The sequence below is a fragment of the Meles meles genome, chromosome 13 (genome assembly GCF_922984935.1).
Source record: "Meles meles chromosome 13, mMelMel3.1 paternal haplotype, whole genome shotgun sequence".
Lineage (NCBI taxonomy): Eukaryota > Metazoa > Chordata > Mammalia > Carnivora > Mustelidae > Meles > Meles meles.
In genome coordinates, this window is record NC_060078.1 from 29,021,464 (window position 1) to 29,038,895 (window position 17,432).

Below are 17,432 nucleotides of genomic sequence, written 5' to 3' on the forward strand. Positions count from 1 at the left end.
GGAGTTGACTTAATTTGTTGTTGATTCTCCAGTTCTTTAAGGTGTAAAGAGAGCTGGTGTATTCTGGATTTTTTCAGTTTTTTTGAGTGAGTCTTGCATAGCTATGTATTTCCCCCTTAGGACCACCTATGCTGTATCCCATAAGTTTTGGATGAAAGTGTTTTCATGAACTGTTTCCATGAACTGTTTAAGTTCCATGAACTGGTTTCCATGAACTGTTTAAGTTCTTCTTTGATTTCCTGGTTAATCTAAACATTCTTAAGCAAGGTGGTCTTTAGCTTCCAAGTGTTTGAATTCCTTCCAAATTTTTCTTGTGGTTGAGTTCCAGTTTTAAAGCATTGTGGTCTGAGAATATGCAGGGAATAATCTCAGTCTTTTCATATCAGTTGAGCCCTGATTTGTGACCCAATATGTTGTCTATTCTGGAGAATGTTCCATGTGTGCTCAAGACGAATGAGTATTCTGGTGTTTTAGATGGAATGTTCTATATATATCTATGAGGTCCATCTAGTCCAATGTGTCATTCAATGCTCTTGTTTCTTTATTGATTTTCTGCTTGGATGATCTGTTTATTACTGAGAGTGGCTTGTTAAGATTACCTACTATTAATGTATTCATATCAGTATGACTCTTTATCTTGATTAACAGTTGTCTTATGCAGATGGCTGCTCCCGTATTGAGGGCATAAATATTTACAATTGTTAGATCTTCTTGGTGGATAGACCCTTTAAGAGTTACGTGGTGTCCTTCTTTATCTCTAACTACAGTCTTCAGTTTAAAATCTAATTTTTCTGATATGCAAATTGCTACCCCAGCTTTCTTTTGAGGCCCATTGGCATGAAAGATGTTTCTCCATCCCTTCACTTTCAGTCTGGATGTATCCTTAGGTTCCAAATGGGTCTCTTGTAGACAATATATGCTTGGATCCTGTCTTTTTATCCAATCTGCGACCCTGTGCCGTTTTATGGGAGTGCTTAGGCCATTCATGTTGAGAGTGATTATTGAAAGATATGTTTTTATTGACATCATGTTGCCCATGAAGTCCTTGTTTCTATAGATTGTCTCTGTAAATTTCTGTTCTATGACACTCTTGGGTTCTTTCTTCTTTTATAGAACTCCCCTTAATATTTCTTGTAGTGCCGACTTGGTGGTCACATACTCTTTTAAACCTTGCCAGTCTTGGAAGCTCTTTATCTCTCCATCCATTTTGAATGTCAACCTTGCTGGATAAACTGTTCTTGGCTACATGTTCTTCTTATTTAGTGTCCTGAATATGTCTTGCCAGCCCTTTCTGGCCTGCCAGGTTTCTGTGGACAGGTCTGTGTTATTCTGATGGACCTTCCCCTGTATGTAAGGAATCTCTTCCCCCAGCTGCTCTCAAAAGCTCTTATCTAAAATTATGATTCATCAGTCTTGCAGTCAAGTGCCTTGATGTCTTTCTAGATTCGTTCATCTTAGGGGTGTTCTTTCTACCTCTAGGACACAAACGCTGGTTCCACTCCCCAGATTGGGAAAATTCTCGATGAAAGAATTCCCTTTCTTTTTTTTTTTAATAAGATTTTATTTATTTATTTGACAGAGAGATCACAAGTAGGCAGAGAGAGAGAGGAGGAAGCAGGCTCCCTGCTGAGCAGACAGCCTGACGCGGGGCTCAATCCCAGGACCCTGAGACCATTACCTGAGCCGAAGGCAGGTCTATCCTGAGCTACCCAGGCGCCCCTGAATTCCCTTTCTGACATACTGTTTATGTCCATACCCAGTAGCTCTGATGGAGAGGGCACAGTCTCTGAATTTTTCCTCTGTTGGGTGTTCCTCCTCCTAGTCATTTTGGTGAGAGGTCATTGAGGGGATGTGTAGCTGAATATATCAACTGTGATCCTGGCAAGGTGCACCCTGAAACACTTCTGAGCAATCGGAAGTCACCACCAAAAAGAAAGAAAAAAGAAAAAGAGAGAGAGAGACAGAAAAAAAAGAGAATACCCAGCCAGAATGGGCCCCAAAGGTAAGATTTATAAGGTATACAAACACAAACGGACAAACCAAAAAGACTGACAAAAGTAAATGACAAGAATTTAAAAAAAAAAAAAAAAAGAACCCAGCCAAACTGGACCCCAAGGATGAGATTTATATAATACCAGAATAAAAACAAATACAAAGAAACATGGACAGAAGAAAAAGATGGGAGGGTGATTATAAATCCTTGATGTGGGCCAGGACATTTGATTCTTCCTGGATGTATCTTGATATCTTTGTTAAAGGACTCAAATTTCCAGAGACAAAGGGAGATTAAAACTGGTTTATATATAGGGGTAGTATTGTTCAGAGCAAGAGGATTACCTTGAAACTTGTCTCTATATGTATATTTTAAAAAATAGAAAAGATAACGAAAAATACAGGTATATGTATAAAAAAACTAAAGTTAAAAGGTTATTATGGAATACATTGTATTAAACCTCTAGTTGTAATGATAAATAGGTTAAAAAATTTAAAAAGAATAAGAATAGTGAGAAAAAATTAAAAATAAATGTTGTATCTATGAAATATACAAGTTTTAGGGCAATACCGGGAGCTTAATATATTGTTTTCCTCTGATACTGGGATTTTACAGTTTTGTGGGGACCCTGTGGTGGTGTCCTCTCATTCTTTTGGCTGGCTTTCTGGGGGAGGGGCCTGCCGAGTTGTTTTTCAGGCAGTCTTGCTTGGGTTGAGTCCTTCTGCTCCCTATCAAGGGGCTGGGCTCTGTGGAAACCAGCTTTTTAGGCTTTTGTTCTTTGGAGGTTTTTGTTCTTTGGTGACTTTTTGCGGCTTATTGGAGTTTTAGTGGAAAGCAAACTGCACCTAGACCTCCGACTCAGAGAGAAGCCTCAGTCCGCTCCCCTCTGGGTGGTCCAGAACACCCCAGCTCCCCCTCTGCAAACTGCTGAGCCGTGCAATCTCCCATCAGGCAGGGCCCGTTCCCAGTCACCGTCTCAGGGGTTGCCCAAAGCACCCACTTGGCTCCACACCCTCATGCAGCTAAAACCCCTAGCGATATTGGACCAGGGAGCCCCACTTCAGGTGGCTTCCTTTGCCAGGACAAAGGGGTAGTTCCTTCAAGTCTGGGCTAGGAGTGTTCAGACTCTCCGCAGATCCTAGAGACCAGAGGCTAGCACCCAGAGCACTCTCAGGTGCGGGTGGGGAGCACAGTTCAGACCCCAGTGGTCGCGCAGCGAGCACAGTGTGCAAAAGGCTGTGGTTCTAGAGAGTGCCCACCAGACTCCCTCACAGGCTCCCTCACGGGGGCAGGAGTGCACCCCAGCTGAGTGGTGGTGCAAGCCTCACAACCCTGAGCGTTCTGGGACCAGGAACTGGAGGCTCCACTGCCGCACTCTCTCTGGCATGGGTGGTTGCCTGTGGTGGCCGACCTGGGTCTGTGGGCTTAGGCCTGTGCCTGTGACTGCCTCATTCCACCAGTTGCCCGTGAGGATCTTTTGCTCTTTTTGAGTGCTTTTAAACCAGACTCCATTTTTTTAAAAGATTTTATTTATTTATTTGTTAGAGAGAGAGCGCGCGCGAGCGAGCACAGGCAGACAGAGTGGTAGGCAGAGGCAGAGGGAGAAGCAGGCTCCCTGCCGAGCAAACAGCCCGATGTGGGACTCGATCCCAGGACGCTGGGATCATGACCTGAGCAGAAGGCAGCCGCTTAACCAACGGAGCCACCAGGCGTCCACAGACTCCATTTTAATGCTGATTCCCTACCACAGGGCACTTTCGTGTCGGGGTATTACTTTCCCATGGGTTGCTTCTGGTGGCTCCCTCCCCCTTCTGTTTATCCTCTGATATCAGTCCAACTGATCCAGAAGTGTATAATCCTACATCTCAGGCTGGTTTCATGGGTGTTCAGAGTGTTCTGGTAGCTAATTAGCTCACTTTAGGAGACCGGTTGAAACAGGGTCTCCTACTTCTCTGCCACCTTGCCTCTCCTCCCAAAACATGTCTTCTCAAATAAATAACCTTTTAATTTTATAAAGACTAAAATTAAAGTAGAAATAGCTAATCAGGGGCACCTGGGTGGCTCAGCGGGTTAAGCCTCTGCCTTTGGTGCAGGTCATGGTCTCAGGGTCCTGGGATCGAGCCCCGCGTCAGGCTCTCTGCTCAACAGGGAGCCTCTCTCTCTGCCTGCCTCTGCCTATTTATGATCTCTCTCTCTTTCAAATAAATAAACAAAATCTTCAAAAAAAAAAAAAAAGAAAGAAATAGCTAATCAAATTATTTTCAAAATACAGTTAAATTACAAATTCATTGTGAATTTTGGGAAGTGATTTATTTCACTCTATGGAGTTTAGACAAGTAATTTCACATTTCATTTTAAGTCAAGAGTCAGAAAACATTTCTTGTACAACCAGCACTAAGAGAGATTATGGTATATCAGTGAATTATTTAAATACAGAGATAGCTTTTTAAAATGGAGTTCTACAAGTAACATTAACAGGAAAATACACACCATACAAGCTAACTTTGGATCTAAGAGTTTAATGTATTCAAAGATTGAAAGAAACTGTCTGAAACTCTTCTCATTTAAAAAACACATTGTGATCGAATGGGTTTAAGGATGGAGGAATCAATCAGTACTAAGAGATTCACAAACATGACAGAGAAACATAACATTTATAAGATTTAAACAAAGCCTTGTTGGCAACACAGGAGATGGTCTTGTTTTCTCTCTCCCCAATTGAGCAGTAACTTTTCATATTTCATAGTTTCTGAATTTCCTCAGGAGTTCTGACGGAGCATCCCCAGACCAGCGGAAACGAAGGTGCCAAGAGTTCCCATCTGAAAAACCTTTAAAGCACAGAAGAGTTTTTAAAATCAGAGAGGTAGCAAAAGAAAACTCACAGTGTCATGGCAAAATGGCTTGCTGATAAGATTTCACTATAATAAATGAAATGTAAGTAAGCCTTTAATATGGATTACCAATATCTTATAGAAACTGATTATCTTAAGTAGACATTCAAGTTCTTTTTTCCACACACACACACTTTGATTTGGCCTGGTGCACCCATTCATTTATTCATTTGTAAAGAAACATTTTTTGAGCGACTATTACATATTGCCAGCCTCTGTGCTGAGTACCGTGAGACAGCAGTGCCTGTCTCCTGATGGGGGTCACAGAAGAATCCAGAAAACTATTAATGTGGCCCCCCCCCAAAAAAAAATATATATATAAGTATGTATACACACACACACACACACATATATATGGAGGGAAACACATAGGAGAATGGGAGACCAGAGAAAGTCATTCAGTGTGGACTTGGCAGAATAAAGGTAAAGTGAGAAAAGACTTCTGGAAAGAAGTCACATTCAAAGTGACCATGAGTAGGAATTAGCTAGACCAGAATGTCTCAAACTTCCATACGCATAGTCATTATCTAGAGATTTTATTATACTGGAGATTCTGATTCTGGATGTCTGGAGTGGAGCCTGAGATTCTGGATTTTTTTTTTTTTTTTTTTTAGATTTTATTTATTTATTTGACAGAGAGAGACACAGTGAGAAAGGGAACACAAGCAGGGGTAGTGGGAGAGGGAAAAGCAGGCTTCCCCCTGAGCAAGGAGCCTGATGCAGGACTGGATTCCAGGACACTGGGATCATGACCTGAGCTGAAGGCAGATGCTTAACGACTGAGCAACCTAGGCGCCCCGATTCTGGATTTCTAAGCAGCTTCCTTTCCTGACCACTTGATGCAAATAGTACCCAGCCCCAACCTCTGTCCCTCTTTGTCCCCTTACCCTGCTAATTTTTCTATAAAACCCTTGTGAATATTTGACATTAAATATTCATTTATTTATATATTATATATGGGGAGACCCCACTCCAAAAGGGGGGACTTCTGTGTGGTCACAAAACATAACAGTAAAATGCGGCATATATCCCAGATTTCTTTTTCTCTTTGATTTATCTATTTTGATTTTTGTCTATTTAAAATTTTTATTTATTTTCTAAGTAGGCAGTATATTCACATGGCTAAAATTCAAAAGGCACAAAGATTTACTCCAAAAGTCTTCTGCCTTCCTCTCCTCTGATGTTCCCAGTAGACAAATGTGTTACCAGCTGCCTGCCTATCCTTCCAGAGATAGTCCAGGTATGTACAAGCAAATACATGCATACATTCTCCAACACCACCTTCCCACTCCTTTTTTATCCTAAATGCTAACAGATGGTCCACTAGTCTCTTTTTGACTTTCTGTTTCTAATATACCTTGATGTTTGCTTTTTTTTTTTTTTTAATTTATCAGAGAGAAAGAGAGCACAAGCAAGGGGAGTGGCAGGCAGAGGCAGAGAGAGAAGCAGGCTCCCCGCTGAGCAAGGAACCCTTCCTTCCTCAATCCCAGAACCCTGGGATCATGACCTGAACTGAAGGCAGTGGCTTAACCCACTGAGCCATCCCGGCGTCCCTGATGGTTGCTCTTTATATATGAAGAGCTTTCCCATTCTCTCTTACAGTGGATGAGTATTCTATTGTACGATAAACAAAAACACAATGCATTTATTTGCTATTCTGCAGTGAATAACATGGCATACATGTCATTTTGCACATGGGTGATCTGTAGGATAAAATTTGTGGAAGTGGGATGGCTGGGTCAAAGTCATCGTGCATTTGCAGTTTTAACAGACACTGCCAGACAGTTCTCCATAAAGCTTGACCCAGCAGCAGCTGATTTTCCTATACCATCATTAACACCACGTCAACAAACTTAGTAACATTTGCCAGGCAGATGAGTACCAAACGGTGCAGTTTTAATTTACCTTTCTCTTGGTATGAGTGAGTTAAAGCATCTCTTCATATGTTCCAAGGCTATTTGTGTATTTTCGGTTCTATGAATTATCTGCTCATTTTTTTTTAACCGGATGGTTGATCCTATGTCTCACTGATTCACAGAAGCATACATTAAGAGAAGTTATCATTTCACTAATTACAATGAAATGAAATATTTTATATGTTTAAAGCTGCTGTATTTTCTGTCTTAAACTGCCTATTTATAAAGTCCCACCCTTTTACTTTTGAAATATTGATCTTTCTCTTCTTGATTTGTAGAGCCAACTTTTGACTTCTTATCAACAAGAATTAGTTTACATGGCTGAAAGAGAATTCTGTGCTTAAATGATTAACAATAAAAGGATATTTGTAGATATCTTCAGTGACGGAATTTGGGAGTTCATTTGCAACGAAATTGGAAACAGCTTTCAAATAGCTGCCAAAGTAAAAGGTCAATGGTAAAGGATCTCTGGAAAAACAAATAATTTATTCCACAATAGTAAGATTTCTCTAATTCTAAACAACTTTGTTAAAAATTAAAGAAAAGGTCATTTTCCTTCTCTACTAGAAGGAGGGTAAATTGGCAAAAAATCTGCTGCAGACAATTTGGCAAAATCTATCAAACTCGTTAAAAAGTGTAAACTTTAACCCAATAATTCTACTTCTAGAAATATATCCTAAGGAAATAATCACAGATGTTCTCAAGGGTTTAACCATAAGGATATTTATCATGATTTATAAATGTTTTTAAAAATCAAGAAACAATCTAAATCTTCAGCAGTGGAAAGTTGGTTAAAAGCATTTGATATATTGGAGCACCTGGGTGGCTCAGTGGGTTAAAGCCTCTGCCTTTGGCTCGGGTCATGTTCCCAGGGTCCTGGGATCGAGCCCTGCATCAAGACCTGCATCAAGGCCTGCATCAAGCCCTGCATCCAGGTCTCTGCTCAATGGGAAGCCTGCTTCCCTTTCTCTCTCTGCCTGCCTCTCCACCTACTTGTGATCTCTGTCTGTTAGAGATCAGAAATCTTTTTAAATCTTTTTTAAAATCTTTTAAAAAGTGTTGATATAGTCAATAACAATTTTTTAATATTTATGGTCATAGAAAAATTCTCATATCACTGACAGATAGTTAGAAAACAGTTTATAGGGGCGCCTGGGTGGCTCAGTGGGTTAAGCCTCTGCCTTTGGCTCAGGTCATGGTCTCAGGGTCCTGGGATTGAGCTCCGCATCGGGCTCTCTGCTCATCACGGAGCCTGCTTCCCCCTCTCTCTCTCTCTCTGCCTGCCTCTCTGCCTACTTGTGATCTCTCTCTGTCAAACAAATTAAAAACAATTAAAAAAAAAAAGTTTATAGAGCTGCCTGGGTGGCTCAATCAGTAACTGTCTGTCTTCAGCTCAGGCTCTGGGATGGAGTCCCACATAGGGGTCCTGGTTCAGTGGGGAGTTTGCTTCTCCCTCTGTGGGCTGCTCCCTCTCTCTCTTTCTCTCTGACAAATAAAATCTTAAAAAAAAAAAAAAGCTTACAGAATAATATACAAAATATGCTTCCATTGCTATCTTAAAATATTATCTAAATATCTAATCAGAAAATATGCACAGAACAGTTGACAGTGGTCATTTAAGAAAACGGTCTGTTTGTACTCTCTTTAGAATTATCAGAGAAAACAAATTTAAGAATTTTCTTTTCAGGAAAAATCAAAAGGAAATTTCTGACAACCTGTGCCTGAAATACACACACACACACACACTCACATACACACAACATGTACAGTATGGTCCTCTTAATTTTAGGTATACTAACATATATAAAAATGCACCAAAAGATCAATAATAGGTATGTTTCTAGGTGCTAAGATTACAAGTTGTGTTTTCTACCTTTTGCTTGACCACATTTCTCACATTTCTACTATAAATATACTTGTTATTTTACAATTTGAAAAAGGTGTTTTCTAACTTGGGTTCCAATAGAAATAGACCCCCAAACAAGAATTCCAATGTAAGTAGCTAATTTGTTGTTTGTTTTTGAGTAGGCTTCACACCCTACGTGGGGTCTGAACTCATGACCCCAAGATTAAGAGTTGCATGCTGGGGCACCTGGGTGGCTCAGTTGGTTAAGCGTCTGCCTTTGGCTCAGGTCATGATCCTGGGGTCCTGGGATCGAGTCAGACTCCCTGCTCAGTGGGGAGTCTGCTTCTCTCTCTCTGTCTTCCCTTCCCCCTGCTCACATTCACATGCTCTAGCTCTCACTCTCTCAAATAAATAAATAAAATCTTAAAAAAAAAAAAAAAAAAAAAAGAGTTGCATGCTCTCCTGATCGAGCCAGGGTCAATAAGTGGTTAATCTGAAAGCTAATTCAGGGAGGTCCTGGTAAGAAAATACGGAAAGGAACCAAGTTTGTAAAAGGTACGTTATCAGGCAGATTGCTACCCTGGGCAACCAGGGCTTGATTGCACTAGAGAGCCCTGGAAGACAGTATAAAAACCCCCACAGAGTTCTCCAGTTTGAGAAGTAAAGGAGCCTCCCACTCACATTCATCAATATCTATGGCTAATCCAAAGGTGTTTATTTCCTGGCACTTATTGCCACACTGGCTCAACTGCCATAGAAAACCCTCGGTAGAAACCATAGAATGAGCAATCCCAGATGTCCAGAGCAGCACACATCAGCTACATATGATCTTTTTTTTTAAATTCCAGACATTCCATAAACTATTTTATTCTAGAATGGCACTGATCAGAAGCCATATTTATTGCATATTTAAGTGGAAGAAAGGAAAAGTGAGATTGTCTCACACACCAGTGTTCGGGGGCTGTGCTCCATATTTTCCTGGTTGCAGTGAAGTGTCAGAACAGGCTGGGGACTATTTAACAGATGGCCATCACAGAAGAGACATCAAAAGGCAAACTCCAAAGTAAATATGAACCACTGCTTGAAGAAATTAATGAATATGCTGAAAAAGTAGGTGAGAAGCAACTCTGGACTCGGTAAAGCAGACATGAATAATATTTCTTAAATGTGGATGTTACAGAAATTTACACTGCAGTAAAATAAAGGTACAAATAATCATACAACTGCACTTTGATATATCAAACTCCAACTTTACGGTGTTACTCTTTACAGCCAATAATCTCTCTTTTTCTTTTTAAAGATTTTATTTATTTATTTGACAGGGAGATCACAAGTAGGCAGAGAGGCAGGCAGAAAGAGAGGCAGAAGCAGGCTCCCTGCTGAGCAGAGAGCCTGATGTGGGGCTTGATCCCAGGACCCTGAGATCATGACCTGAGCCTCATGACCTGAGCCGAAGGCAGAGGCTTAACCCACTGAGCCACCCAGGGGCCCCTAAAGCCGATAATCTCTTAAACAGCATTAAGAAATGGTAAATGTGGCCTTTAGTAAAATTTCGTAATTCTCATTCTCCAAGACAGCTTCTCAGACAAGTGACCCTCCTCTCACTGCTCCCCCCACCTTCCATCCCTCAGTCACAGTAAGAGAATATACTTCACCATGGGAGGGCATCAAAACTGACATCAGACTGGGGCGCCTGGGTGGCTCAGTGGATTAAGCCGCTGCCTTCGGCTCAGGTCATGGTCTCAGGGTCCTGGGATCGAGCCCGTGTCGGGCTCTCTGCTCCGCAGGGAGCCTGCTTCCTCCTCTCTCTCTGCCTGCCTCTCTGCCTACTTGTGATCTCTCTCTCTGTCAAATAAATAAAATAAAAAAATTTAAAAAAAAAACTGACATCAGACTGTATTACACACACGAGACTAACATAACACTGTATGTTAATTACACTGGAATTTGAAAATTAACAATAATAAAATAGGATTACAAAAAAAAACCTGACATCACAATTTATTCTGAGTAAATTACAATATATCTATCATGTGGAATCCTTATCTGCTATCTAAAAGGACATAATAAAAAAAATAAAAGTAAAAGGATGAGTTAATTCTAAATGTAAGAGTCTAAGGAAAAGCCCCATAATAATAAAAGCTAACACCAAAAAAGCACCTACCAGGTACCTCTAAATATTTTACATAATTTATTTATTACTCAAGAAAACCGTATGACACAGACACTAACGTTCTGGCCATATAATAAGAAAACACAGATACAGAGGGGTTAACTTGCTTGAACAAGGTCATGCAACTCATCTGTGGAAAAGCAGGGATTTGATTCCAGACTTTGTGCTCCAGGCACAATGTAGCAGTATAACACCATTATTTTTAAAGCCCTCGCAAGTGAACATGTATTTCTTACAGGCTTGTATTAGCATAGAGGACAATGTGGAAGGAGACACACCTGGGCATCTGCATTGGTTACTTCAGGAAACAGAAGCAGAGAATGATGGGAACCTGGGGTAAGACACCAAGTCACTATCTATATGTGCTTCTTTGAATTTTCTAATAACAAGCTCCTGTTAATTTGGGGTATTTAAAAAATATCTAAATAAGTGATTTTTTTCAAAGATTTTATTTATTTATTTGACACAGAGAGAGAGAGAGAGATCACAAGAAGGCAGAACAGCAGGCAGAGAGAGAGGGGGAAGCAGGCTCCCCAGATCACGACCTGAGCCAAAGGCAGAGGCTTAACCCTCTGAGCCACCCAGGTGCCCCATAAATAAGTAGTTTTTTAAAGGAAGAGAAAATTTTCTAGAATCTGATGCAAGGGATTCCAGCCTCATGCCTGAGGCTCTGAAGTGATCAGATGTCCCTCCTTCCCCCCATTCCCCGCCCCCCCCTCGCCGCCCCCAGTGAACTCAGACTAGATCTGAATCTGAAACAGAGAGGCACAGAGAGGCCCCAGGGGTTCAGGAAGCACAGATCTGAACATTCTGGGCTGAGTAAAGAAACATTTGTGTGTTTGCCTGTGTGTGCCTGTGCGTAGGTCTCCATTTTTACGTGTGTTATTTGCCTAAAACACTGTTTTTTTCTGAAATTCGGTCTTCTGCTTTGATCAGCTTGTTACATTATAACCATGCCCAGATATGAGGCTGATGCAATCCATGCGTGGACTCCACAAAAGGATATCCTGAGTAACCAGCACAGACACCTGAATTGCACCCTAAAAATCTTTATTCTTTTCAGGTAATGAGCATGGAGAAGTTCTCCCCAAAGGGAGATTTCAAGTGACTATTTCTAGAAAGACTGTAATTCACCACAAACTAATTATCTTCTTTTCTTCAGTAACTATTCAAGGATTCAAGGACTTTCAGGAGCCTTTGGTTTAAAGGTTAAATTCTAAAGAGATGCTGAATCACAACCCCGAGAGCCTAGCAAGACTCTGAAGGACAATGACAGTGTGTGTACAAAACACACTCATACAAGATCAACACAGTGGGATGGCTGGAAACACAAAGAAATGATCACAATAGCTGACATTAACCCAAGACCGCTGGGTAGGTGAATCACTGTGATAAGCATTTTGCATGGATCTCATTTAATCCTCACAATAATTCTATGAGAAGGTACCGTCACAATCTTGATTTTATAGGGAGGAAACTGCAATCTAAGGAAGTTAAGTAACTTTTACCAAGTAACACAGATCACAAGTGGTAGAGCTAGGTAGTATAGCTTCAGAACTTAATCTCTATAATGCCTGCTTCAGTGGAGCTGTCTATCATCCAGAATGTCTCCAGAGCTAGTTCCAGATGTACCTTCTCAAGGTAGTGCAATGCCTTGCCTTACACACAGACTCTGAAGCCAAGTTGCCTTCGTCCAGCTCCCTTTCCTGCTGCACACAAGCTGGAGAGCTTTGGGAAAATCACACTCAGCCTCCCTGGACTTCAGGTTTCTCATCTGTACAATGAGCAATACGGTGCCAAACCTCACAAGCTTGTAGTGAGGAGTAAATAAATTGTCTATGAATTAAACATAAGACAAGATAATACATGTAAAGTAATGCACATAGAGAACATTTCTATACACAGTAAACACCCAGTAAATGGCAGTGTTATTTCAGTCCAGCACAAGACACTCCCAGAAATGCCCCAAATTTCCCTCGCAAGGAATGTATTGGGGACTGTGTCTGCCAGTGCCTGTGTCAGTGCTAAGTATCTTTTAAGGTGATAAAGTAATCCTTAAATTTGGCACTACTGTTTAGTTGGAAGAGGTCGAGAATAAACGCAGTATAAACCAAGCCCTTTAAAGATTTTATTTACTTATTTGACAGACAGAGATCACAAGTAGGCAAACAGGCATGCAGAGAGAGAGGGGGAAGCAGGGGGCCCGATGCGGGGCTCGATCCCAGGACCCTGAGATCAGGACCTGAGCCAAAGGCAGAGGCTTTAACCCACTGAGCCAGCCAGGTGTCCCCAACCAAGCCCTTTAATTTCAGACCTTCTTTGTTCTGCAAAGCTACATGACTTGACTTACTTGGAGAATCAGGATTTTGTGGCGAGAATGACTTCTCCAAGGACTTGGATTCTTTTTGCTCCATTTTCTCTGTGGTTGAACCCAGTTCCTCTTTCTTTATTTCTCTTTGCTTGTTCCATTCCTCATTTTCAATCTTGTCGGTATGAGGCTGGTCAGATTCTTCCAGCATCAGATCTTTTTTCCCTCTGACAGCCCAGTGCATTGACTACATTAATTAAAAGTAGACACAAAATATAAAATCAATATGATATAGTATTCTGTATTTAAAGTTCAATGTGTGGTAAAACCTGACCTACTATTAAGAATTTTTCTGTAGGTTTTATTTCAAAACAAAAATGTAAATTTTGGGGTGCCTGACTGGTTCAGTCAGTGGAACAGGTGACTGTCTCAGGGTGGTGGATTTGGGCCCCAGGTTGCCTAGAGCTTACTTAAAGAGAAAGAGAGAGAAAGAGGGAGGAAGGGAGGAAGGTGGAAGGAAGGAGAGAAGGAAGGAAGGAAAGAAGGGAGGAAGGGGAAAAGATGGGACACTTGGCTGGCTCAGACAGTAGAGCATGCAACTCTTGACCTAGGGGTTGTAAGTTCGAGCCCCACTCTGGTGAGGAGATTACCTAAAAATAAAATCTTTAAGGGACACCTGGGTGGCTCAGTAGGTTGGGTGTCTGACTCCTGGTTTCAGCTCAAGTCATGATCTCAGATCTCAGGGTCGTGAGATTGCGTCCTGCATAGGGCTCTGCATTTGGTAGAAGTCTGCTTAGGATTCTCTCTCTCTCTGACCCTACCCCATCTCTCTCTCTAAAATAAATAGGGACACCTGGGTGGCTTAGTGAGTTAAGCCTCTGCCTTCGGCTCAGGTCATGATCTCAGGGTCCTGGGATCGAGCCCTGCATGGGGCTCTCTGCACAGTATGGAGCCTGCTTCCCCCTACCTCTCTGCCTACTTGTGATCTCTCTTTCTCTGTCAAATAAATAAATAAAATCATTTAAAAATAAATAAATAAATTTTTTAAAAAAAGAAATCTTTTCTTCAAACGTTAATTTTAGGGGCATCTGGGTGGCTCAGTCCATTAAGCATCTGGCTGCAGCTCAGATCATGATCTCGGGGTCCTGGGATCGAGCCTTGAGTTGCTTGAGTCGGCTCTGCTCAGTGGGGAGCCTGCTTATCCCTCTTCTTCTGTTCCCCCCCCCAGCTCATGCTCTTTCTCTCAAATAAATAAATAAAATCTTTTTTTTTTTCAATGTTAATTTTTAAAAGGGACAGCGGCCTTAGCTGGTGCAAAAAATGTGCTTTTGGTTTGGTTGGTTTGGGTCTGTTGTTGTTTAGTTTGGTTTCTTCCTTTTTCTGCAGGTGCACAAAGAGGCTGTCCAGAGGTTTTATCCATCAGGGAAGGGATATCCGGAAGGTCAGTGAAAAATAGAAAATAAGAAATTCAAGAATTCGGGGCCCAGAGAGCTGAAAATGTGGTCCTTCAACATCACAAGTCTGTTAAGTGTCGTGTACAGTGAATTTACTACAGGCCTCAGTACTTCTTTCTCAGAATAAAAGTGTCTCCTATTTCCCTTAGATGGTGTTGAGGATTAATGACTTACCTACAGTAAATGCTTTGATAGATGCCAAAGATATCCTGAGATAATAGTTTTATTCATCCATCCACTTTTTAAGAATAAAATATTTTAACATCAGGCCCCTGTATCTGCTGATCCCAGTTAAAGAAATACACAGGGGGAAAAAAAAAAAAGAAAGAAATACACAGGGGAAAAATCCAAACAGTATCTAACCTCAAGTTCGGATGTCTCTCATTCTTTGCACTTCAATCAAAGGACTAATGTAAGAGCGATGCTAGGCAGCCTGGTTTGCTGGGACACAATTAGGCCTTATTTCTGTGCTCACAGAGCGTATTTCTCAGCTGCCCTAAGATATTAACTGGGCAGAACAACATTTAACATCGAGGAAACTAGTGTGGAATGACTCAGCTCAACAGAAGGATCATCAGTATAAATATCAAATGATAGCAGTTGATAGAGACTAAGAGGGACATTAGGAAAAAGACAGTCTGTGCAGCAAAATAATAAACTGCACCAGACCAAAAACTCACTGTGTGCAGTGGGTGAACCAATGCTAAACAGACACCAAGCCTGGGTGCGAAGGCCACTGTCCTACAGTCTATGAAATTGTTATGTTATTTATTCTACCTTCTCCATTAACTTATCAGCTTTCTTTAATGTGTTTTTTTTCCCCTAGGAAGTCATTTTTAAAATTCTGGACCTTCGGGCACCTGGGTGGCTTGGTCAGTTAAACATCTGCCTTCATCTCCAGTCTTCATCCCAGGGTCCTGTAATCCAGTCCCAAATCCGGCTCCCTGCTCCGTGGGGAGCCTGCTTCTTCCTCTTCCTCGGCCCCTCCCTCTGGCTCATGCACTCTCTCTCTCTCAAATAAATAGATAAAATCTTTAAAATAAATAAAGTAAGTAATCTCATTTAATTCTAGACCTTGTTTAATAATAAAAAATTGTGCCTACATGCCAGTAAAGATTAAATAGACAAATAGAGGGACGCCTGGGTGGCTCAGTTGGGTAAGCGGCTGCCTTCGGCTCAGGTCATGATCCCAACGTCCTGGGATTGAGTCCCACACTGGGCTCCTTGCTCGGTCGGCAGGGAGCCTGCTTCTCCCTCTGCCTCTGCCTGTCACTCTGTCTGCTCTCTCTCCCTCTATCTCTCTGACAAATAAATTTTAAAAATCTTGGAAAAAAAAAAAGAAAAGAAATAGACAAATAGAAAAAAATCAATTGATTTATGTGAGCCATGGATAAGCTAAATAACTATTCAAAATTGACTAGCTGTTTTTATTCTGGATCAACATGAGTAAATTTTTTACTTGCCTGGGTTATCTTTGACAAGCTCTTGGATAACATTCATTTAGGACAGACTGTCTTCCAAACAGACCCAGAAGGTACTGAATTACGCACTGTTTCCTGGGGAAAGGGTAACCAAACGGGCATAGTAGGAAGCTTCCCCTATCGACTGTAGCCATCTGGACTCACCCCAAGGACACCTCACCAAGCCCAGGAACCCAGGAACAATCAGTGGACAAACAGAGCCACATGAGGGTAATTGGCAGTCCCAAAGAGCCCTTCCAGAAGGGATCAATTTGCCAAACAATCAATTCACCAAAAATGTGTGCCTATTAACTCTTTTTTCTAAAGGTTTTTATTTGTTTATTTGAGAGAGAGAGAGCATGAGCAGCAGGAGGAGGAGGAGCAGAAAGAAAGGGAGAAGCAGACTCCCCACTGAGTGCTGAGTCTGATGTGGGGGTTCCACCCGAGGCTCAGGGTTCATGGCCAGGCTCAACATCAGGACTCTGAGATCATGAAGTAAGCCAAGTCACAGTTCCTCTGTTGGGATGTCTGGGTGGCTCAGTCAGTATCTGACTTGATTTCAGCTCAGGTCATGATCTCATGGTTGCAAGATCAAGCCCCACTTTGGCTCCACACTGGGCATGTAGCCTGTTTAAGATTCTCTTAATTCTCTTAATTCTCTCTGCCCCTCCCCTCTGAAATATATATATAAATACATATAATTTTTATATATTGAAATATATGTATAAAGGTCAATGTAAGAACAAAGTAAGTGTCTAACAGTAATTATGGTGATTACTCTCATATTTTTTAAAGATTTTATTTATTTATTTGAAAGAGAGAGAATGAGAGAGAGAGCATGAGAAGGGGGAAGGTCAAAGGGAGAAGCAGACTCCCTGAGGAGCAGTGAGCCCGATGCGGGACTCGATCCCGGGACTGCAGGATCATGACCTGAGCCGAAGGCAGTCACTTAACCAACTGAGCCACCCAGGCGTCCTGATTACTCTCATATTTAGTTTTTTTAATAGCATGAAGAAAGAGAACACAATGATTTTAAAAGTCTCTCTGCATCAGTACAATGGCTCTTTCACCAGAATTTGTAACAAGAATAAATTTAAAATAATTTACAGCTTTCTTTAATTAATAAAGCTCTGTTTTTTATAGAATTTATAAGCCTTACGAAGAGAACTAAAAGGATGGAAGAGAAGACTTTGCACTGGTTCAAAATTCAGCAGTATTATATGAGCAACTTCAGAAGCACAGTTGTCAGAATGTAAAAAACAGGGCGCCTGGGTGGCTCAGTGGGTTAAAGCCTCTGCCTTCGGCCCAGGTCATGATCTCCGGGTCCTGGGATCGAGCCCCACATCGGGCTCTCTGCCTGGTGGTGAGTCTGCTTCCCCCTCTCTCTCTGC

General features: G+C 41.5%; 1 protein-coding gene across 1 annotated transcript in view; it reads right to left on the reverse strand.

Annotated features, from left to right (window-relative positions):
- Window positions 1-4,501: 4,501 nt before the first annotated feature.
- The window catches only part of DNAJC12 (DnaJ heat shock protein family (Hsp40) member C12), a 39,792-nt gene continuing 26,861 nt past the window's right edge, over window positions 4,502-17,432 (reverse strand). The window contains exons 4-5 of the mRNA XM_046026231.1: window positions 13,170-13,374; window positions 4,502-4,821 (exon numbers count right to left, since the gene is read on the reverse strand). Of these exons, the coding sequence (XP_045882187.1) occupies window positions 4,727-4,821; window positions 13,170-13,374 (300 nt within the window). The 3' untranslated portion in view covers window positions 4,502-4,726. The remainder of the gene's footprint in view (window positions 4,822-13,169; window positions 13,375-17,432) is intronic.